Below are 24792 nucleotides of genomic sequence, written 5' to 3'. Positions count from 1 at the left end.
TTTTATACTGTTATAGAATAATACACATATTTTTTAAAACTTATTTGTTATATATTTTGTTTGTATGTTTGTATAATGGGAGTATCTGTAACATGACCATTTTCCCCCTTGGGATCAATAAGGCATTTCTGACTCTGATATCAAACAGAGCTGCAGTGCCAGCATTTTCAGTCCCTGCCCAAGCTACAATACTTATATAGGGCAGCAGTGGCTCAGCAGGCGGAGAGGGTCATCCACTAATGTTGACGGTTTGATCCACATATTGAAGCATCCTCAGGCAACTGAACCAACTGCTCCTGACAGCCAGGCCAGCACCTTGAATGGTGGCTCACCATCAGTTTAGGAAAAAGCCCTTTGGATAAAAGCTCCATATCAATACGGTCATTTATGTATAGGCAAAAAAAAAAGTCACAGCAGAAAAAATTTAGACATGCAGGCGTCATTAAATGCTGCTACTTATAATAGACCCTTTACCCTGCAGACATTTTGACATGAAAGAGTCGGGTAAACACAGGTGCTGCCATTGTGCGTGTTGGCTCAATCAAAAGGCTGTGCTACACTAAATGGAGCGGGAACTTAATTAACATCATTGCTATCATCTGTGTTTACTATTTCATATCAATATGGCTGCTGTGAAAAAAAGTCTATTCAGATACCGTAGATTTTGTGTGTTCTTGAAATATGACACTACATTTGACCTGTGTCCATCCTCACCATGCAACACATAATAACCCTGGATATTTAGCTCCATCTACTGGTTAGACTGAGTAACTGCATAGGTCTGTATCATGTCCTCACCTATTTATTTACTGTGTAGGCTACTGAATATCCACTTTTAGGGTTTTTGTCGACTCAACAAGCTGGGTCTAAATCACATGAGACAAGTGGTAGTATTCAAAAGTGTGTAATCAGCATCACAAATGCACACTGATTTACAAAAATGTTTGCTGCTTTATAAAGTTTTGGTAATAAAAATCACTTATAGATCTTCTGAGATGCATCTCCAGTCCTATTTCTCTGTAAAGTCTTAACAGGTGTTAACAACACACAAATACTGTTGCAGCAGAGAATTTTCTTTCCATATCCAGTGCAGCTTCAGCTCAGCAAAAAAAAAAAAAGAAGGTGTTGAATTTCACACTTTCTATCCAGTCTTTTCCTTCATTTCTTCAATGGCACTCCTTCGTTTCAGGTTGGTGAAGAGCAGCGCAAAGTTGACAATGTATGTTGACACGCAGACCATGCAGAAATCCCCCAGAACAAAGGCAAGAATACACGCGAGGTAGATCGAGCCAGCCACTGACACCCAGGAGGAGAAGACCAAAAACATTGCAGCTTTCCTGGACAGAGACAGTCCTGCAATGAAGACAAACACACCAGAAGTTCAGTCCATCAATAAAACACAATACATACGCAATATTTGGCATATCTCATTCAGACTGTAGCCAGGATTTTAGAAATACTGAGGTAATGAGTCCTAACTTCTCTAGCAGGTTTGGGGGATGTCAACAACAATAATCACTTAGGAAATAATGTCACTCGGTGTCAACACAAAGATAGGTCTAAAATTCAACACAAAGTCACAAATATAACTAAAATGACTCTGCTTCAGTCCAGTTTCATATTAAAATAATTTTACTATCAGGCAAACTGAGCAGAGGAGCACAACTGCAGTTTTTCAGGTTTACATGACCTTACAAAAGTTCTGACGCTCATTACTCAAATCCATCCAAACAAAAAGCCATAATAAAGCTATAATGGCAGAAGCTGACTGCAGGTGAAGGAAGTTAAAACTTAAAAAATAAAATACTTACATGTGCCACATATTCAAGTGAGCTGTATAAAAAATGTTGAAAGGCCTAGAATGTCTACGAATTAAATGAAGCTCAGTGTAAGTTTGATCAGGATGATCATCTTATGCCTCATCGTAACCATCTTTTTCTCCCTGCTCTTTTTACCCACTATTCTCTATCAGCTGGGCGTTCACTCAAGTTAACCAACCAGATTTAGCCACAGCCTCCATCAGCCAATCATGTCATTGCACCAGAACTTTAAATCTGTTCTCTTCTCTGCTGCTTTCAGCTATCATTTCTACATGGAATTACGTGACCCTCCTCCACCCCATTCTCCTCCAGTTCTTCTGATCCACTGCAGGTCGAGCTCATCAGAAGTCCAGTCCTCATCTCATCCGGATCATCAGCCATCCCTTCACCACCATCACCAGTGTCTAAACTCCATCGGGGGTTTCTTTACTAATCACTTCTTCACTACCCTCTTTATCTTGATGATGTCACAATGGAGTCTAACCGCCAAAGACTTTTCACATTTCTCTCTAAATCGTGCACAAGTCAATAAATATACTTGTACACTCAAAAGAATCTCTCCTGATTGAAATATATACAATATATAAGCCTAACAGGACCTTTAAAATGAGAAACTAAACAAGGTAAATGTTATTCTTATTTACAATAAAATAAAAACAAGAGGCTTTTCTCAGTATTAATCAGTGACTTACGGATGAATGAGGTATCACTGACACATTTTGGTAGTAATTACTGATCACACAGCTATCTGTCTGTTCCTGTTTAAGATATGTGAAGGAGATGATGCCAGCTTTTGTTCACAACACACCATGATACGCAACAAAGAAGTTTTAGCAATTTATCACTTTAATGTTTTAAAAAATATATGTGGTCCTGAAAAAAAACCCAGTAAAAATCCAGAAAAAATGCTGAGGACCTTGGTGTCCTCGACTGTAGCAAGGGTCTGATCTAATCATATTTAACCTACAAGAATTCCTGCATTCAGCCGAAATGCAGGCCCAGACGCAGTTTTCTAACATGCTGGACTGCACAGTTTCTATTTTGACTAAAAACACTGTAATCTGTAATTTGCAGAAGACTAACCAAGGCCCATCTGCAGAGTGTAAAATATGATGCCAAGCACGCTGTTGGGCTGGTTCAGAGGGCTATCTTGGGCCACAAAGAACTGGAGCAAACCAAAGCCACGTCCCCATCTGCCAAAAAATAAAATACAGACAGTCAGAACAACACAGTATTGAAAAAGAAAATGAAAAGACAGCCTAAATAATGGGTTACAATTTCTACAAAAAGATCAAGCATGCAGATTATTTAATGGAAAGCAATTTGACAGAGATGTAAAAAGAGTAATATCCATTTTGTATTTTCCTTTAATTTCTCTCGTGGAGTATCTGCAGAGGATCTTAACACGTGGCAGTGAAGGGGGTCGACAAGCCAGGAAACGTTTAGATTTTACAAGGAAAAAGTAAGAACATGAAATGCCACAGCAGTCTCTACAGTAATCCCAGAAGTGGAGGTCTTGTAACCCTGCACAGCAAACGAATCGGGTATGAGCTTATAAAACAAAACAAGGACTAAAAAGACATACCTGGAGGTAAAGACTTTGGAGCAGCTCACAGACTCCCCCAGGTCACACATCGCTCTGTAATCTGGGTCTCTCTCTCTGGACAGCTCGACGTGAAGCGCGTAAACAGACAAAAACAAACCGAAGACGCTCAAAAACATGCGCGCTTTTCTCTCCCAAGTCGGCAACGCCATGTCTTATTTCCGGACACGTTTCTCTGACACTTTCAGGTGAATTTAAATTACTCTAACGGGCTGAAGGATCAGGAGAAACGCCTCGGTCAGTTTCTTTAAAAGATTTCACCACACTGTCCTCCAGGTGACGTGTTAAAAGCCAGATTCTCTCTTTTGATTGGTCTGGTGGATTTTGGCCGCTGCCTCTGATTGGACAGCTGGTCCTGATGTTGGGGACAGTGTTTACAGTGTAATTACTGTGGACTTCAGTCTGTTTGGACTGCAGGGCAAATGTTAAAAACTGCCCTCACTGTGCATGCCATACATATCACTGCAGCTTTTTATACTGCAGCTGTATATGATCCGTTCATAATAATTGTACAATCTGCGGTCTGAACCCATTATGCCTTAAGTATCTAATCAATACAAGTGGAAGAAGTATTGATAAACATTACTTATATATCACTTTTTAAAAACAATGTTATAGAGAGCTTTTATCTGCAGACAAGGCAGATAAAATGACAATAAAACCAGTACACAGATTTACTCAGTTGTGGAACAAGTATTCAGATCTTTCACTTTAGTATATTAAAAAAATATCAATACTAGAGGCTAGAAATACTCTGTTACAAGTAGAAATCCTGCATTAAGAGTTACCCTATAAAACTATTCATTATACCAAATGACCCATTTCAGAATCATACATATATTATATTACTGCATTATTATTATTATTGATGCAATTGATAAAGTAAGTGGTAACTCAAATATATGTAGTGAAGTAAAAAAAATACAGTATTTGCCTCAAAAGTGTAGTTAGTAAGTAAGTAAGTAAGTAAGTAAGTGAATAAAGGTATACAGAAGCATAAAATAGGAATACCTGAAGTAATTCAAAAATGTACTGGAGGAACAACAACTGAGTAAATGTAATTACATATATTCCACCACTGGACTTACTTATTTAAAAAGTCATCAAAAATCAGTGTGATCCATTGCAAATCAAAGGCCTGCAATCAACATTTTATTTAGGTTAAGTGCAGAATTTAGGCTATTATCAGTAAAATGTACATAAAGCATCCAAAGTAAAAGTAGCCATGATTCATTATACTACTGGATTATTTAAAACAACCCAGTTATGATATTGGATATACAGTATTTAACCTAATGTATCATACAATAGAAGAGATATCTTTGGACTTAGATGTAAAAGGTATCATCAAATGTGACTAAATACTCAAGTTAAGGACATGTACTCTGTATATGTCAAAATTATACTTTAACTTTCCCAAACTGTGTTCAATTCGCAGTCCAAACACAGCACTTTTTCTTTTTATATTTCAAAATACTCTCCTACTCCTTTTAATTTTCTAAGTCTATATTTTCTATCATTCTTCTTACTTTCTTATTTCTTCTTCTTTCTTCTTCTTCTTATTATTACTGGTGATTTTCCTTCACACAAGTATTATTTTGCTATACTAGTTGTACTAGTACATACAGAGGGGTTTATAAGTGCAGGTAATTTTGTCCCAATGTGGCCCCTCCTAACACAATTAAATTCTGGAAAACAGCGTCACCACCACCCAAAAAACAGAGACCCTTCTGTCTACCGTAACGCCCGCCTCCCACCACGATTTCAGGTCCTATTGGACGATGCCTCTGACGTCACCTCCCCTCATTGGTCCGCCACATGACACTCAACTCCAACACGGAACTGCACGAGGAAGCGGCAGACAAAAACAAGAGATATCCGCGCTACTACGGGATTAAAGACACAATAACGGATGTTGTGGTTGGCTGAAAAGGTGATAGTTTGTTCCGTTACTTAGAAACACGTCTCTGTGTCGCTCTGTTTGGTTTTATGGGCCGAGAAAGACATGGTTTAACGGTTTACGTTCCTAGACAGCCTGAGCACCAGGTAACTAGCCTACGCCCCTGCGTCAAAAAGTGGGTAAGGCTGCGTCTTTATCATGTAATTAGTTTATTTTAACCACAAAAAACTAGCGAGCCCTTAAAGATAGCAGCTTATTGATTTGTTCTTTATCAGTCCATTTACAAGCAGATTCCAGCTGCGATCTAGACAGAAAGCTACAGGTTTTGGTTATTTGACTGACAGGCCTAGCGTGAGTGTGAAGTTCCTGGGCAGCGTGCTGGTCACGCCTCGTTTCTGTCCTGTCAGTTTATTTTAATTTTCACAATAAAATTGACAGCAATTACACATAAGACGCATCTGTTTAATCAATACCGTGACTAAGCGATTGCCAAATCATTATCTTAATCGTTTAAAGTCGTTCAGTCCATGCTGTATCTTAATGATCACTGAGCTTTTGTGAAGTGGCTCCTGGGGGCCACGGACTCTGGCAGTGAGAGGAAAGGCATTTCTTTGGATTCAAACCTAAATACCAGTCAAGTGGCTTCCAAAGACAAACGTTATTAACTAGATCTCAGTTCTGGTGTTTTGGTTTTAGAGCGTGACTGTTTTTCATTTTTACCTGATTGTGTGAAACCAATGATTGAATAGTTCAGGCACACTCAGGTAAGTGTTGTTTACTAGTGATCAGCAATAGACCCTTTTTTCAAGCATATCACACAAGGGATGGGCAATACCACAAATTTTGGTTGTGGTCTGATATCAAGTAATGCCAGGGTCAGAATCACTGATATCAGTACAGATATCAATACTTTTTATTGTTAAAAGCAGCCAGTGTACCATCATGTAAGGGGAGTGAAATGTGTAATTGCATTTTGCCAAACACGAGGCATTTCTTTTCACTATTCTCTGTTAATTACTTAATCACATGTATGGTTAAAAACAAGATTTCAATAGTAAATAAATTATATGAATCAGTGATCACTGTGTGCTTCATATCAGTGGTATTGATACTTAAGGGACTGATCTGTCCTCCACTGTATCACACGTTTCCCACAAAACACTGATATGATTTTTTGTAAGCATGATAGTACAAATGTCAGAAAGGGTTTGAGGTGTCTTGTCAAAGACCATTACACTTTTATTCAATGCTCCACCTTATCTTATTTCTGCCAAATATTTTCTTGAATAATTGATCAATCATTTAATAATAAACATAATAAGAGCAAAATGAGCTTTCAGCTTCTTAAATGCAGATATTTTCTTGTTTCTTTACTCCAGTATGACAGTAAACTGAATATTTTTGGCTTGTGGACAAAACAAGACAGTTGAAGACATCATTTTGGGCTTTGGAAAAAAGTGATCGTTTTTCATCATTTTCATAAATTATTTCATAATTTTTCATTTTATGGACCAAACATCAAATGATTAAATGTGAAAATAATCAAAACACCAGAAAAAAACTTAAGTTTTTGTTTTACAGATGCAGTTTTATCTGATGTAATGCATAATGGTGCCATTGCTTTGCATTTCAGTTTGATTATTCTTTTATGATTTTTGCTTACATTTTCCACATTGCAATCAATATTCTAAAATATCTTTTTTTAATATTATGATAATGATCACAATAATTACATATCAGCCAGCTCAGTTTGCATTAAAAGCACACAACAAGCATTACAGTATTGCTTTTTATCAGCAAATAGTGACAGTGTGCTGATATACTGTAGATTCTGACGTAACTCTTGCTGTAGAAAATAAACAGTACTATAATATAATTAGTAGTATTGTGGTTAAAAACCTGAAAAACGTTACCAGCTTATTCCTCTCACTTTGCTATTTTTGATTTTTTTCAGAAAAATGTCAACTAAGGAGGGAGGAGAAGGTAAAAATGGTCAACCTGTGGCCATGTCACCTGAGAGAATGTCCACCGACAAAAGCAGAGAAAACCAGAACCAGCGTGGCGTCGAGGCTACAGAAGGCACCACGGACAGCAGCACAACAGCAAAAAACTTGGCCTTGCTTAAAGCGCACTCTCTGGACGTGAAGTTTGACGTCGGAGAGGAGTACGATATTATAGAGACCATTGGCACAGGGGCCTATGGTGTTGTTTCATCTGCCAGGAGACGAGACAATGGTAGGGCTGATTTTATGAAGAAATAACACATAACTCATTCTGTGTGTACTACAGTTCTCAGTGTTAAATGTGGAAATTCATTATCTGTTAACATTCATATTCTTGCACATCCTGTCTGTCTTGCTGTCCTGATTTTTCACTGGGGTGCATTTACATGACACAGGCCAGCAGGTGGCGATAAAGAAGATCTCCAATGCCTTTGAAGTGGTGACAAATGCCAAACGCACGTTACGAGAGTTGAAGATTCTCAAGCACTTCAAACATGACAACATCATCGCCATCAAAGACATACTGCAGCCGAAACTTCCTCACTCTGCCTTCAAGTCTGTGTATGTACTATTTCATTTTGTTAGTACCTCAGGTGACAAATAACACATGCACAAAGTTCCTCCTCAGGAAGGAAAAGTCTGTAGCACTTTGTAAGTTTATTGATAAACTAAATATCTGGACATAGAGAACTCGGACCGTTGCACAAAAGTTTGATGTTTAATTTTAGTCAACTATTTCCCTACCTAAAATTTCCATCAGGTTATCACTGGATAACAGTTTTCACATATATCAAACTATTTGACTAGTTATATATTTCAAGGATAATTAAAAAATATGTCCCTGGAAAAAAAATATGTATTTTGGAAATGGAAATTATAGCAGAGAGAAAAGGCAAAAGAAATCCCCAAAATATTAGTTTATATTTAACGTGATTATATCAGTGTCAGTGGTAGTAGGCAGATCTCTGTAACTTAGTGACATCTTTAAGCTGCAGATTGTTATCATTTTTAAGCTATACTTCATGGCTCAACTGATGTGTCATTTTTGTGACAGTTTTTATCAGTTGCTTTTGGTACATTTCTCAATCATCCTTAACAGTGAGTGCATTTCTCAAAACAATACAAACAGCCCCACACAATGGATTACCTACAGCGGCCTGTAATCTGCTCAAAACTGTATCTTATCTCTCAAAAGTAAATATATATGTCAATGAACGTGTCAGTGCCATCAGTGACAGGTCATTGTGTCACTGTTTACAAATACAAAAATGCATAGCCATGTTGACAATAGAAGTGTACTGAACAAGGCTGTACTTTTTCTGTATGACAAATATCAATTTCAACAGTACAAAGTTACACATTACTGTATGTTAGAAATTGATTGTAAAATCTTGGACAGGATTCGCATTTATGCCTTTTCTGTTTGCACTGTTATTTGTTGACAGATGTCATTGCAACCGTCATTGCAAGACTGATTTACAGCAGTGCATAGCAGAAAGATAAAAAGAGAGACGTAAACATAAGGAACAACCAAACAAAAGCAAAGCTGTCCATGCAGCACTATATGGGGAATTACTGTTCAGTCTCTCTATACGTCCTGACATTCCTGCCTGTCAGACCAAGGTTTTCATCCACATTCTAACAGATATTAACCTGAGAGCAATTCGTGAATTCAGGACACATACAAAAAAGTCCACAGTTCAACCATTTTGCATGTAATGACTAAAGAGAGAATCGATATAAACATTTTTTAATCGGCATGTCATAGCAACTGATGTGATGGAATTGATGATTAATGTAAGAAACAGCAGACAAGTGTACATAATCATTTTCTTGAATGTGTCAGTGCATTTGTAATTTGTTCAAAAGAATGAGAAATTTATCTTTGATAATGCACATGTGATGTGCAGGTTGAACGGATAGTTTTGAGAATTTCAATTCTGATCTGAGAAATGTGCCATCAAACGTATTTTAGAAGTTGTATTGCTTAAATCTATTAGAATGATCTATATTTCAGTCGTTATAAAGATTTCATATGCTTAGGGATCCTTTTAAGGTGCATGAGCGAACTGATTTGATCACATACTGTAAGACTTAAACACATAATGCTCTCTGAGAAGAACTAAGATTCACATATAGATGAGAGATGAATTTGTTTGAGGTGATATTTGGAACTTAGTGTAATTTGCTGTTTGTCTTTGAGGAAAATCCACCACAACACATTACTACTATGTTCTATTCTCATGGCCACAGTTCACCTGTGATGAGTTCAGTTCTGATTGAGAAGTGAACATATCGTTAAACTGTCCTGATCTCATCTCACTTTTCGTCTTCCCATGTGTGCAGGTACGTGGTGCTGGACCTCATGGAGAGCGACCTGCACCAGATCATCCACTCTGCCCAAACACTCACCTCAGAGCACACCCGCTACTTCCTGTACCAGCTGCTCCGTGGCCTTAAGTACGTGCATTCTGCCAACGTCATCCACCGCGACCTCAAACCCTCCAACCTGCTGGTGAACGAGAACTGTGAGCTAAAAATTGGCGACTTCGGCATGGCGAGGGGTCTAAGTTCACACCCTGAGGAGTCTCACTCCTTCATGACTGAATATGTGGCGACTCGATGGTACCGTGCCCCTGAACTCCTGCTGTCTCTGAATCATTACAGTTTGGCCATTGACTTGTGGTCTGTGGGCTGTATCTTTGCAGAAATGTTGGGCCGTAAGCAGCTTTTTCCTGGGAAGCACTACGTCCACCAGCTTCAGCTCATTTTATCAGTTTTAGGCACTCCTCCTGAGATGCTCATTGGTGCTATTAGGGCTGACAGAGTGCGCTCCTATGTTCAGAGTCTTCCATCTCGCTCCGCTGTGCCTTTGGCCAAACTGTACCCACAAGCTGAACCGGAGGCTTTGGACCTGCTGGCGGCCATGTTGCGCTTTGACCCCCGTGAGAGAATCAGTGTGACACAAGCATTGGAGCACCCTTACCTCGGCAAGTACCACGACCCAGATGACGAGCCGATTTGCGTGCCGGCTTTTGACTTTGAATTTGACAAACTTCCAACAAACAAGGAACAAATTAAAGAGGCGATCCTGATGGAGATTCAGGACTTTCATCAAAACAAACAGACCAGTCGTCAAAGACTGCAGTTCAGGCCGCTGGCGAGAGTGAATGGCAGAGCTGCGACACAAAGTAGTAACCAGTGTAATGCTCAGTCCTCAACTGTTAACATGAGCAAATCCACACTGGTTCCAATGGCACAACACGCACAAGCAGCACAGATACAGCAGCAGCAAATGAGAGAAGTGAAATCCCAGCAGCAACAAGAGCACACACCAGCAGAAGTGAACCATACATTCACAAATCAGATGCCAACCTTTAATAAGCCTGTCGTCCCGCCTCATGTGACCCACAATTTGCCTCTCCTCTCTAAAAGCGAAAGTGGCCCGGTTGATGTGGACATGCCCAGTGCCAACTCAGACAGCGGTCAGCCAGAGACGATAGATTTAACAACACCAGTGTCCAGTCAGGACACTCCACCGGAGACAATGAGAGACAGCGAAGTGCAGGAGCAGCTAACCAGCAGTCAGGCACCTCTGACTCAGCCCACCCAGAGCCAGGCCATGACCCAGGCTCCCACCTCCATTCCTGCAACGCCAGCACAGACCCTGACACCCCTGCCCACCACTGTGCCTTCCCTGTCTCTGTCTGTGGCACAAGCCCAGTCGCTGTCTCAGTCCCTCTCACAGTCACTGTCCAAGAATGCCCGGCCTCCTCCTGGTGCAGGAGAGGGAACCAGGAAAGAAGGAGCCATTTCAGAGGACACTAAAGCTGCACTTAAAGCAGCTCTATTGAAATCAGCTCTCAGAAATAGAGCCAGGAGTGGTGAGTTCATATGTTGTTGTTTTCCATATCTACCTATATAATTAAAGGGATAGTCCTGAGTTTTTGCAGTGGGGTCGCAGGATGTACTTATCCATAGTCAGGCTGCAGATTTTATGCACTAAACGTATGAATCCTTAATAACTAATAAGATACAAAATTCTTGTCTTTTTCTCAGTATAAGTTTTATTTAAACAATTCTAGTGGCAGATTAGCTATGTGAAACAACAATTCACAACCAGACTCTTGGCAAAATCAGCAATTTTACTTTGCAGAACACAGGAGATGCTGGTCTTCTCCTGCTATGATTGGTTAGGTTGTTTGTGTTACTGTGTGAGTTTTGGATTCACCAAAGTCATAACACAAACAAATTAACATTGACGCTAGGGGTGGGGGAAATTTCCGATTCTTAGATGCATCGCGATTCGGACGTGGACGAATCTGAATCGATTCACAAACGTCCAAATTGCGATTATTTAAATCTGTTAATTAAAGTGATACAGAAGCTTCTAAATAATGTGGAACTAAGAAGCGCGGTACGCGTCATCGCCGGGACACTTTGGGACGCGCACCTGGAGCGACACGCGCACAGCGGAAAACAAACATGGCCGACCGGCAGCCACCTCGCCATGAGGTCCGAACAGCTCCTTCTAATTTAAAAGCAGCCGCGTGGAAACACTTCGGCTTCTACAACGTCGACGGCGGAAGCGAACTGGACAAGAGCCACGTTATATGTAAGTTGTGTCGAGCTAAAATAAAATACTTTGGCAACACAACAAACATGAGAAGCCGTAACTCGATTCCACCCGACGGAGGAGTCGGGGAGACGGCAGGCTGCTGTTGCTGCGGCTACTAGTGGCTACTGTTGGTACTTTCCAGTTTGCACATATTTCCAATAGTTTAATAAAATATAATCGAAATGAATTCTTATTACAAATGCGCCGAATGCTTATTCAATGAGACAAAAAGAAATGTGTTTGTGAAAAAGTGCATCAATATACATAAAGATGCATCAATAATCGTTTTATAATCGAATTGTAGCCCCTGAATCGTAATCGTAATCGAATCGGCAGGTGCCCAAAGATTCCCACCCCTAATTGACGCAGACCTTTTCCACCAGCATGAAATGGGCCCCCTTATGGTGTGTGCACCTAATTTTGAATCGTTGAGAGCATTTCCACCAAAAATAAATTGGTTCTGATCCACAAAAAGTTGGTTGTCTGGGTTTGAACCAAAACAGAACACTTTTTCCTTGGGAACTAAATTGGGTGTGACATATTCTACAGGTGGTTGTGCATTGTACACTGCCCTCTGTTGATGATTCAGCTCAAAACTGGTGGAAATGTGGGCTGGTTCCAAGGATGTTGACTTGAACTAGTTCAAAAAACACAGCTGATTTGGTAGAAAATGGCCTCTCTGCTTCTGGGGGCGTGTTTACAGGCATCTACTGTAGCTAATACACTATCAATAATTACTTCATACAACCCCACTTCAAATAATCCAAACTATCCCTTTAACATGTCATTCTTTAGACCACCTTTGTCTGAGTTTCATATCTTCATTACAGATGGAGGTACCTCCACTCTGGGCATTGACGCTGTTGCGGGAGGAGGTGTATCATCCTCGCTGTCTTCTGTCGCAGAGTCACGTCGGCCTGTCACTGCACAGGAGCGTCAACGAGAAAGAGAGGAGAAACGAAGGAAAAGGCAGGAACGGGCAAGGGAGAGGGAGAGGAAATTGAAGGAAAAGGAGAGGAGAGAGGGGAAGCAGGGGGACTCGTTGGGCGGGGTCCTGCTGAGCGACAATGACAAAAGCCTTCTGCAGCGCTGGACGAAGATGATGGACAAACGCAATGAGAAACCTCAGGCTCCTAATAATGACGGAGCAAAGATTAAAGACTGTAATGTGATCTCCCACCAGTGTGTAGCTATCGGAGAAGGAGCGCTGAACAATAAAACCGACAAGGAGGCGAGGAAGATTCAGTCTCATGAACAGTTAATCACTCAAGTTAAACCTAATAACCAGCAGGGCATGTTTCCGCCTCCCAGCACCCAGCAACAACCATTACTCTTCTCCATGAGCCAGAGGAAGCCTCCAGCAGATATAGTTGTTGCTGTAAGCGGAGGGATAGATATAATGACTGTCACCGGTGGCTTTGTTAAGAACAACACGCTCAAACCTCACAGCGAGAGCAATGGACAAAGTGGTTTCAACTGTTTGGGGAACTGGACTGGGCAGCAATTAGAGACGAGGCCGCCGCCACAACAGCCACAACCAAACAGGAAACCACCGCAGCCTTCGTCGGGCTTTCTCCAACCCCAGCTCCAACCTCAAACCCAGCCTGACCCTCAACCTCAGTCGCAGCTGCTTCCTTTAGAGACTTTTTTGACTAAAGCTCCAACACTAACCACCAGAGAGACAAATGGGAACGTGGAAATCGGAGGACAAAATAACCCCAACCCCTCGACTGTAAGTGCCGGCCCGATGGAGAAGTTGTGTTCCTCTGTAGGAGAGAAATCCGGGCCACAGACCACAAACCCTCTCTGTGGGGCTTTAGGGGTCCCCTCACAGCCTCATCCCAGCTTAGGGTTCACAGATACTGGACAGCAGGGGCCCTCCGTCGCCCCTGACATCCATACAGTTACACTGCAGCTCTCCAAGTCCCAGGTGTGTCTCAGGTTTCTTCTGCTGCTTTGTGCCCTCCTTGCAGAATATTCTAGTGTTTTTGGCAGGTAGCATTATGTATTGACAGAGCACTGATCCTGCTTTCATTATAGAAGCTATATAGAACTTTTCCTGCAAATATAGGCATATATACCAGGATTAAATGTCAAGTTCTTCTGCATGCCTCGAACTGATCTTAAAAATACAAAGTTCAGTTGACCCAATGTTTCCCACTTTTCTCCTGTCAGGTAGAGGACGTTTTACCCCCCGTGTTCTCGGTCACCCCTAAAGGCAGTGGGGCCGGGTATGGTGTGGGCTTTGACCTGGATGACCTCCTCAACCAGTCTCTCACAGACCTGCAACACTGTGACCGGGACAGGTGAGGTTTAATACAGTGTGAGCTGGGTTTCAAAAACTGTCCAATGTGTATATCTGGTAGTGGATGTTTAGGACATTGTACAGCTGTGTGTGTTTTACATTACTGTGTCACTGTCCACACTCACTGCAGAGAGTTCCCTTCTTAAAATAATTTAAATGGAAGACACATGGGACAAAATCTCTTCTTCATTCTGGAAGAAAATAAATTCAAAGCCAGCTGAATTCAATATGAGGCTGCAGCAGTCTGAGTTAGATAAATGAAGTGGATATCTTCCCACTTTTCTCCCGGTTTTAGCACCAAATTCCCACTTTGTGTTACCATTTGAAGGCACCTAAAGGAAACCATTAAACAGAGTTTCTACACCTTCTCTAAAGTCAAATATAAGCACTCATCAAGAATTTTTAGTGGCATTTCAAAGCTTTTCCAGCACCTTAAAAGCTGTGGTAAATCACATTTGATTTCACTCCTTTTCCACATACTGTGCTATAAACAAAAATTATATTTAGTGATATAAACCTGCTTTTAAATTTGTCATCCTACACAACCAAGCTAAGCCAATGATTTGAGATTTTATTTCTTTATTTGAAGAGTGATCTATTCATTAGGTAATGCTTTATTATGAAAGTAATGTGATTACAATTTCAAGCAGTTTTAAGCACTTCATATAAAATCCAGGTAAAGACCTTGAAAACACTACATTAAAAAGCACCCATACAAACCCTGAATATAAATATATAAACTGTAGGGTCCCAAGTGAACATATCCATAAATCAAATACAGTATTTGTTTTTCACCAAATCACCTGCAAGTGCTTTATTACAGTTAAACCACAGCACTTTACATTATGCGTTCTTTAAACTTTTTTTTTTTTTTTTTTTGGCTCAAATGAGTACTTCATTCTAGGGCTAAAACTAACAGTCATTTTATGCATTTTCCTGAAGCCCCACATTCATTTATATTTAGCTTATTTTTATACAGATACATAACACACAGAAGTATCAAATAATAGTCACGGTTGAGAGGGTGGAACCACTTTTGCCATATTTGCTGGAAAAAAGACTGAAACCATGAATCAAGAGTCAAAATATTTGCAGATTATTTTTCTGTCAAATGCTTAATTAATTGTTTCAGCTCTATTGGGTGAACGGTCACAACAATAACAGGACAGTTATAAAACCCCAAATTAATATCAGAATGAATCATTAATATCTTATAGGGTCACAGTAGTCCTAGAGTTCTTATAAAAATCAATGCCCACCATTTTATATGGAAGTTAGTGTCACATATTGGCGCTAATAGATGTGTAACATTAAAACCAGGTCAGGAGCAGCACTGGAGTGAAGTTGGATGATGCATGTTGACCCATCAAGTGTAAAGTGTTTAATTAGACTCTCCCAACCAACTCCATGTTTGCCCTTTGATGGTTTAGCTCTAGTAAATTATTTAGCCAATTATTCTTCCTTTATAATAAGTTACACTTTAAATGGCTGAGCTTTTACCAAGCACAGAAAAACATCGAGATGAAATTTAAACTAGTCTTTCTTAAAAATCCTCTCCAGACATGTTTTAAGACAAATAAAAGTGAAATGAACTGAAATGTCTGGAATGATTTTTCCAAAAAAGCTCTACACTATTCATTTTTTTAAAATTACTTCAACTCAGTCGCCCTTATAAAAAAAAATAAATATTTTTTTAAAAAGTCACTGCTCAGTATTTATGTACCAGAGCCACTCAGACTTGCAGTGAGCTCAGAGAAATGTTCCCTTTTCAGCAGCTGTGTGTAAAACAGCCTCTGCACAGTGAAGATCAAACATCAGAGTGAAATAACAAGAAACAAAACACATTTGAGTGGAGCGGGACGTGAAATACTCTAAAGTCAGCTGCAGACTTGGATACATGTAGTTTTCAGTACGGTTTTGATCCCAAAAAAAGAGCCACCCCTAATGCTTTCTATACTTTTCTTCTCCTCTATCAGTTACGACTCAGCCCCCCTCTCGGCCTCCCTCTTATCTGATTGGAGCGAGGTTCACCGCATGACTCCAGCTGATCTGGAATCACTGCAGCAGGAGTTGCAGCTCGGCTCTCCCATGATCCTCTCTGATACCATTCCCCCTGATGCCTGACTCTCCCTTCCTGGAATTTCAGAAACAACACTTGGATTTGTGTAAATGTTCCTTGTTTTTCTTAGCATGAAATCCTCGAGTGAAGACTTATCAAATTAATTTAAAAGCTAGCTCTTTTTTAATAGGCACTACACTGAGCAGTCTTTTTTTACCATTATGACATGCTGCGCTTTCTTTGTAATAAAGAAAACTGTGTCATCATCACCTGTCTCTGCCTCTCAGAATTACCCTAAAGAGACAGTTCATCCCCAAATCAAAAATACTAATCAGTTTCTTGTAGGAAATATTTTCTTTCTGCAGTGTAGTCTACCAGAACTAATTTCTTTCTTCTACAAAGAAAGTAGTTCAAACATGAAACTGCTCACAAGCTTAACTGGGTCATGATTTTTGGAAATAAATACTGGTTTTGAATTTTTTTGCCACAAGCCAAATGTCATTTAGTCCCATTATATTAAAAAGGAGGAAGATAGCTCTATTGCAGATATCTCCAAAACTCTGCAACTCACACTAAAAAAATCTAGATGGATAAACAGCACAATGTGTTTTTGATGTGGGGGTGACCTGTCCCTTTAAAACAAAGAAACAAGTGAAATAACAATTAAAGGTAGAATCAGTAGGATTTGTCAGAGCCATCTTTAAACCCACCAGAAAAATGCAAGGATGTCAAACACTAACATTTTGGAGTGGTAAAGCCTCCCGAGCACAGCAAAATGATGAGGAAAAATAAGGAAATACAGGCCACTACCACACACTTCTAGTCAGTCATAAGTGATATTTGAAAGGAATTATGCTTATATGAGTCTATATGTTGTTTTTAAAGAAAATGTTGCATTTAGTACCTTTGAAAGGATTAAATTAAATTTGCATTTCTGAAGGCTTGTGTACTAAAAATTAGGTCACATTTGTTCCATAAGATGCGTTTGTTGTTTCACAGGCACTTGTACTTTTGTATTTACACTTGTAAGTGGGTGTATTAGAGGTGTATATAAAAGATTTAAGAAAGTTTTTAAAGACAACATGATACAACATTTCCAAACCCAGCTATCAGAAGTTGAACTGAGCACTGACCTGATTTTAAAAATCAAATTAACAATTTATTTCAAATACAGAACACATAATTTATTTAGCTCATGTTCTTTTTTTAAAAATACAAAGCCTATCACAACTACTTTCAATCACAGATCATAACGCAGAGTTATATTTCTAAAAATTAAGATTATATTAGATTTCATGTTCAATATGGCTTCATGTGCATGTCAGGTACAGTTTTCTGTTTTTATACTATTGAGGAAAACTTTGGACTTGTGTCAGACATATTAGAGTGCTTTCACACCCACTTCGTCTGGTCTGGACTTTTGGACTTTTCAGTTTAATCCAAACTTACATTATTTGTGTGAAATCGCTCCCGGACAAAATAGCTACATGCTGTTTAAACTGAAACAGGTGGTCTTGGTCCAGAGCAAACTGAGCTATGGTTCAGTTCATTTCTTGTATGAAAACATTTTTTTTTGGATGGTTTGGACTTGCAGATCAATTACAGGAAGTTCTGGCAAGCTATTGTCAGAACCAGAAAAAAAGAGAAACAACACCATAAAACAAAATGAGCTGTGGTAGCACATGGGGAGAGGATGAGAAGACTAAAAATGAAGTAGACCGTGGTTCGGTTTGATCCAGACCAAGACCACATCTTTTCGTTGGACCAGATTTTGCCTGTTTGGTCCTGACTGTGGCCTGGGCAAGGTTTCACACTTATAATTTTGGCTTGGATCAAACTGAAAAGTCTGAAAGTCTGGACCAAACAAGGTAGGTGTGAAAGGGTGCGTAATTGATTTCCTTCATATGGCCTGGTTGGCATTCTACCTCCCAGAAATCCAGTTTTCAAAGTGTCTCATCTCTGAAGCAGCATCAGCAGGGCAGACAGGCAGCTGATCAACACGGCAGTCCCCCCGCACCAGTTCTGATGAGCTCGGCCGTACAGCTTGATCTCTGGTACCGTGTTCCTGATGAAGCTGGTGTAGCTGGTCAGTCTGGCGTACACACCTGGCTTGTTTTCCTCAGCACAGCCCAGTCCGAAACTCACGACCCCAGCCTGCACCCAGGTCCCATTTACCATCTGGCAGACAAGGGGCCCTCCTGAATCACCCTGAAGAGACCACACACACACACACACACACATACACACAAACAGATATATTCAGCTTTCACCACTGGGAGGTATCAAAGTGCTCAAAAGGAAGCTCTTAGAAACCAGACAGACTAGTGGCTGACTGCAGATAAGGGTTAGCGGTCTGAGTCATTTTTAATGCAGGTTCTTGTTGTACTCGTCTACACAAATCACATATTTGTGAATGTAAACGCAGCAGCACAAACAGCCAATCCAACAGTACCTGGCAGGAGTCCCTGCCGCCCTTCTGGTATCCAGCGCAGATCATGTCATACAGGATGTCCACCTTCTCATTTGGGTCCGTCTGGTACATCTCCTGACATGAACTCCGGGAGATGATTGGCACCTGCACTTCCTGCAGAGTCCCAACTCCTGGCAGAGGGACTGACGGGGACACGAGGACAGAACGGGTGTTATTGTTGCTGTTGCGTAGAGTAAATCTTCAATAATAAACATCTGGACAAATATCTTGACTGTGTTTCATGCTATTTAGTTAAGAGTTAGGTTTGTGTATTTCTGCAAACAGGTAAATGTATTTTAATATGATATATGACAAAACCAATGATTAAAAAGAAATATTCAATATATTTACTGCACTAAATCATTAAATGACAATATGTAATCAGAGATTAAGGAAACATGCCAAGTTGAAACACCAGCTTTGTTCCTGAAATTTCCATTCTGGTGCAGAACATCCCTTTTTCTTCTGGCCATACTGCCCATTTCACATTTTCTTCTAATTTAAAATAGAGTTAAAATTAATATCAAATGTTCATTGAACAAGTTAGTGCCTGTTTATGAGTCATAACATCAATTATCTTTGATAACATTGCGTAATATGTAAACTGAGTCTTAAAAGTAGTCAGACAGGCAGTAACCGAAGCCCAATCCCTGAGTGTGTATTTTCAGAGCAGTGGGGTTTTGTTTTCAGGATTAGCTGAGCTTTACAGGGACAGAAAATTGACAGTTATAATCAGCTGATCAACTTACAGTGCAGGACTTGTTGCTTGTCATTGTCAAAGTATAATGTCACGCTCATGTAGGTCAATTATACTCCCAAACAGACAGCTATGGACACCATGGACACCTATTAATTCTTTTTGTACAACTTTCTGGGATTCACCAGTAGATTTAGTGTCCCTGCAATCAGGGTCCTCACAATTGCTCAAATATGTGGAATTCAGACTACAGAACTCCACTGAAAGTCAATAAATAAAAATATTTAATTATATCCCAGCCATAAGGATTTCCAAAAAATACTCCCTGGTAAAGGACTGGCCTCTATAACCCATCTGTTCTACACGCTACTGTAAATGATACCTATAGGAAAGACAGAGCAAACCATTAAAAATGTATTACTACCTATACAATACTTTTTGACACCTTGACCTTGACATATGGCACCTGTAATCCTCGCCTTTGTTCAAATAGCAACAAGGATAATGACGGAAAGGGTTAGGGATCCTTGATGATCTCTTCTGTTCCATAAACGCAAAGCATAATTCATTTATTTGCACACCTCAGAAGAAGTCTATGAAAAATAAAAGGGCTTTTTGGAGACCTGTAAAACATTTGATCAAAAGTAAGTAAAGCCTTACCCTCATCCCGGATGTTACCCCAGCCGGTGACGTAGCACACCATGCCACCTGGGAACAAGGTGCCAGAAGCTGGCAGACAGATGGGACGGACATATTCTGACCAGGTTACCGGGGTGGACAGCTGCACCAACGCCACATCCTTCCCAGTGTGAGGCTCGGTGTAACCAGACGGAATCACCACCCGGCGCACACCATGCGATGACTGGTGCAAGTTGATGCCATTCAGCTGGTACCGGCCAACGTACAAGATGTAAGAGCTCACGTCAGATGGACTGAAAGAAGACGGAGGGAAGCAAATGAGACCTACTAGACTGGACATTTTTCGACAGACAGTGTTTTAGATGTAGATTGTGGTTTGCACACCCCCCAGTTTGGAGAAGCAGCAGGAGTACTGGAGTAGGAAGCTGAGCAATGTACTGCTGTGGACAGAGTCAGCAGTGAAACATATTTTAGCCACTCAAGAAAATCAATATCAGTCAAGCGTATGCTATATTTAGAATATTTCCACTGCTCTTCAAATGGGAGACCGCCATTATATAAGCTAAGTATCACTCTCTCCGGAGAAGCCATCAGATTTCTTTGACAAAAACAGTAATTTTACCTCATAGGACACAAGAGCAGCTGATCTACCGCTGCCTCGATCTGTTCATTTGTTTGTGTTATTGCGTGACTTTGACGAATCAACACTAACCCGTTAAAGTTTTAGAATAACACAAAATCGAGGCTGTGGTAGATAAGCAACTCCTGTTTTCTACAAGATAACATTACTGTTCTTAAGAAAGAGCGATGTTTGGTTTATAAAACAGCTATGTGTCATTCGAAAAGGCAAGGTTAAGCAGTGAAAATATCTGAAATATAGCAAATGCTTAAACTGATATTGAGATTTGTTAACAGGGCTTTTTCTTAAGTGGCTAAATTGTGTTTTGCTGCTGACTCTTCCCACAGCAGTATGTTTAGCGTCCTACAGCGGTGCTCCGTACTACAAACTGGGGGCGTGCAGACTGCCATCGACTGAAGGTGACTAAAGACAAGTACCTCATACAACCCCACTTCAAAAAATCCAAACTATACTTTTAAAGAATAAATTATGCCTGCTTTTATGGTGTTTCTGTTTGTTTGTTTGTTTGTTTTTTCAGCCAGGGTTCTTCTCTATAAGACTTTCTGGTGTGAAAGACCTTTGCAGGAAATTGTTACTTTGTGGACAAAACAACTTAAGGCTCTTATAAACAGAGCCAATTACATGTTGCAAATGAGTTTCCTGAATAGGCAAAGACAGATATTAGTAATTTAAGATCGATTTTCCTGAAGTGCTTGAACAAAATTGCAGTAGCTGTTGCCAAGAATTCCAATAAAATTACTCAGAGGGCTCACTAAAGAAGCAGAGGGCCTGTGGATTGGTGCCCAGCTGTAAGTTCACCTGCTGAGGAGAGTTTTCTTACTTGGGGAAACAATGAGCGGCTGATAGGACCCAGTTCTCCGTGATGATGGAGCCTCCACAGATATGACCATCACTGGTTGTCTGGAAGCCGAAGGGAGAGAAAGAGTGAGTCACCTCAGCATCACAGGCAAACCCCTCTCTCAGCAGGTCACTTTGATAAACAAGAACTAGACTGAACCACACACATATAACCAGCCACAGGCAGCAGAATGGATACGAGGGCTGGGCAATATATCAATGTTGTGATATTAGACTAGATATTGTCTTAGATTTTGGATATCATTATGTCATGATATGGCATTTGTGTTGTCTTTTCCTGGTTTTAAAGGCTGTATTACAATATAGTGATGTAATTTTCTGCACTTACCAGGCTGTTCTAGTTGCTCTAGAATTTGCATTCAATCACTTAGTCATTATATATACACATAACTAATTATCAGAAGTCTTACTGTGTTAATATTACAGCAATATTGTTACAATATCAAGGTATTTGTTCAAAAATATATTGGATTTCATCCATATCACCCAGCTCTACTGCTGGCTAGTTGAATTTATAGCAATTCATCATTCTATAAGATCACCATACATTTTATATACTATTTGAGAATTTACAGTAGGGCTACATGATTGATTGAAACATTACAGAAATATCAATATAGCCAAGTGCAATATCAAACTCACAGGAACATTTTTTTCAATAAAAAGGTTAAAATGTATGAAAAAACACATTTTAATAGGATTCCTAGTAAAGCAGCAACAATTAAATCGATTATTAAACTAATCTTTAACATTTGATAATCGAGTAATTGGACTGAGTCATTTTTTTAAGAAAGAAAGTCAAAATTCCCACCTTTCAGCTTTTTTAATGTGAATATTTTCTGGTTTCTTTACTCCTCTATGACTGTAAACTGAATGTCTTTGGGTTGTGACTAAAACAAGACATTTGTGGGTGTCAAGCATTTTCAAAGTGCACTTTCACGTTACAGCTCTATTAAATTACATATTTATATACATAAACATGCTCAAAATGACAGGGCACTATTTCGTGTCTTCGTCATACTAAATCAGATGTAATTGTGCTTTAAACAACCAAAATAATGCTTAGTGATAGAAATCTATATAAGGGTGACAAATTCAAGGAAAATAACAATTTAATGTTTGAAAGGCAAAAGGCAAAAATAATTAGGCTCCCTCCAACTTATTTTATTTCCTTATCTTAAAAAAAGATTCAGCCAGAAAACAAACTATTATGAAAGTAATGCAATAACAAATTTAAGCAATTTCAAGCACATCCTCATCAAAAATCCAAGCACTTTTCAACCCTTGAAAACATTACAGTAAAATTTTGTTGTTTTCAAGGATTTCCAGCAAACACAAGAACCTCGGACGGTGCTGGAAGATGCCCTGGTCTACCAATCATGTTCTCCAGATGTAAGAAAACATGTTAGTTTGGGACAATTTCAGTGGAAAAAACTAATCAGAATCATGTTGCAATCACAATATCTGCCAAAATAATCACAATGTGATTTTTACTGTATTGTGCTTATTACTTATAAGCTATATCGTCCAGCCCTTGTTACAAAGCTACGGCTGAAAGTGTAGTTCGTTGTTTCAGTGGGACCCACCTGCACATCCACCTGCCACGGCCAAGCCCCATCTGTGGCGTCCGTCCCTCCCACAATCCTCGTCTCTTGTAACGGTGGTCGTCCACATTCTTGGGCGAAGGAAGCCAAAATACCTAAATATAAACATAAACAGCATTCCTAATTCATTCTGACGGAGAATATTTTTACAGTACGACACAAAAATCTGCGTAATATTAGCTAGGAGTACACGTAGTCGCTTAATGTGTAACAGGTGGACAAAGAAACTACGGACATGGCGAGACCAAGAAAGACATGAGCTGTTTTGACGATCGATACTCACCTGATAAGCACCAAAAAACGGCAGGAAACTGTAATTCAGGCGACATTTTGCGAAATGTGCTTCAACAGCTACTGAAGGAGGTTATCTCTAAAACCGAGTTAAATCACGAAAAATATAATTTTCTTTTCCACACCGTGACATTTACCGTCTCTTTTCCTCTGATATGTTGTGACTCTAGCGGTAAAGGTAAGGTAAAAAACAAAAACAAAAAAAAAAGTTACATCCGTTTTTCCAGGCGTTTTTCGACGAAATCCGTTAACGGGTTTGGCTCATAAGGCTTCAGGTAAACTCCAGGTAGAGGCTTGGCTCACAGACAGCTGCCTACCTGTGCGCCCCATCTACACCCAATCAACGCTCTTGTCCCGCCCTTCTAATCCACATGAGCCAATGAAATTAAAAGAATGTAACCGCAGACAAATCAGAGTCTCTTCCTGCTGGCACCACAGGTAAACGGTGTTTTTTAGCTCTTTGGCTCAATAAAATGGTCATTTTTGCTGTGCTGTTCCGTCCATGCACCGTCATGCAGTGAATTTTGAATCTGCAAAACGGCTCTGCAAACATTTTGTCGCATATTCTCACTGTTGTAGCCTACTTTATGATTGCAGGTATGTTACACTGGGGCGTTTACCTCGTGTGTAGAGGGAAAGTTCCCATTTTATATGCTATATGGGATGTTATTTCTTCTGCTATTTTGACTGTAAGATAGCAGAAGTAGTTAGGACTGTTAATCCTTCCGTGTACATAGCATTTTTTAATTTTTTTAAATAATATTTATCTATTTCTTACTTTCTAATTTTGCTTCTTGATTTGAAGCAGGCATAATTCCTTGCATGTGTAAACCTATTCTGATTCTGATATATGTCAGACGAGTTACACAGGTTTTACTATTCAGGTTTTACTACATCTAAATATTCTGACTTGATATGTTTATCTTATCAATGTTTATCTGTTAATATTATACCAGCTATAATAGAGCTGACGTTCATTCCAAGTGTTAAACTCTATTCTTTAAAACTTGTTTAAACTGTTCATTAAATGTTGACTCAGAGTTTGTAGGGACAAGGAGCAGTCCTGTGTTATGCAATATGGGATGTTTATTTGAGTTTTATAAGTCAAGTTTTTCCTCATGTGGTGCATTTATCATATCAATGGCTGCAGCAGTTATATCAATATAATAATGTGTTGTTAAACATTGTTTATTTTTACCCCAAAATATCTGCTTTTGCAGGGAACTGCTGAATGGAATATTTTACAATACCATATTCTTTTTTTTTTTTACTACAGATTTTAAGA

The 24792-nt window shown here is 39.6% G+C and overlaps 3 protein-coding genes across 3 annotated transcripts; 1 reads left to right on the top strand and 2 right to left on the bottom strand.

Annotated features, from left to right (window-relative positions):
* Nucleotides 1-888: 888 nt before the first annotated feature.
* Nucleotides 889-3699, bottom strand: vkorc1 (vitamin K epoxide reductase complex, subunit 1). The gene is made up of 3 exons (XM_084740597.1): nucleotides 3406-3699; nucleotides 2904-3013; nucleotides 889-1353 (listed from the first exon to the last, which is right to left on the bottom strand). Exons 1-3 carry the CDS (start codon nucleotides 3573-3575, stop codon nucleotides 1142-1144), a joined length of 492 nt encoding a protein of 163 aa, XP_084596723.1. The 5' UTR covers nucleotides 3576-3699; the 3' UTR covers nucleotides 889-1141.
* Nucleotides 3700-5222: 1523 nt separating this feature from the next.
* mapk7 (mitogen-activated protein kinase 7) lies at nucleotides 5223-16577 on the top strand. The gene is made up of 7 exons (XM_084740591.1): nucleotides 5223-5356; nucleotides 7278-7558; nucleotides 7722-7887; nucleotides 9673-11210; nucleotides 12775-13874; nucleotides 14120-14250; nucleotides 16226-16577. The coding sequence occupies exons 2-7, from the start codon at nucleotides 7282-7284 to the stop codon at nucleotides 16371-16373; spliced, it is 3360 nt and encodes a 1119-aa protein (XP_084596717.1). The 5' UTR covers nucleotides 5223-5356; nucleotides 7278-7281; the 3' UTR covers nucleotides 16374-16577.
* An 868-nt stretch (nucleotides 16578-17445) lies between these two features.
* Nucleotides 17446-23819, bottom strand: LOC146311942 (serine protease 27-like). Its single transcript, XM_084740592.1, has 6 exons — nucleotides 23500-23819; nucleotides 23199-23311; nucleotides 21575-21654; nucleotides 20136-20407; nucleotides 18761-18921; nucleotides 17446-18516 (listed from the first exon to the last, which is right to left on the bottom strand). Exons 1-6 carry the CDS (start codon nucleotides 23543-23545, stop codon nucleotides 18262-18264), a joined length of 927 nt encoding a protein of 308 aa, XP_084596718.1. The 5' UTR covers nucleotides 23546-23819; the 3' UTR covers nucleotides 17446-18261.
* Between the last annotated feature and the right edge of the window lie 973 nt (nucleotides 23820-24792).

Source organism: Lutjanus erythropterus, chromosome 17 (genome assembly GCF_056507025.1).
Source record: "Lutjanus erythropterus isolate fLutEry1 chromosome 17, fLutEry1.hap2, whole genome shotgun sequence".
Taxonomy (NCBI): Eukaryota; Metazoa; Chordata; class Actinopteri; order Lutjaniformes; family Lutjanidae; genus Lutjanus; species Lutjanus erythropterus.
This window is presented reverse-complemented; position numbering and strand designations above follow the sequence as displayed.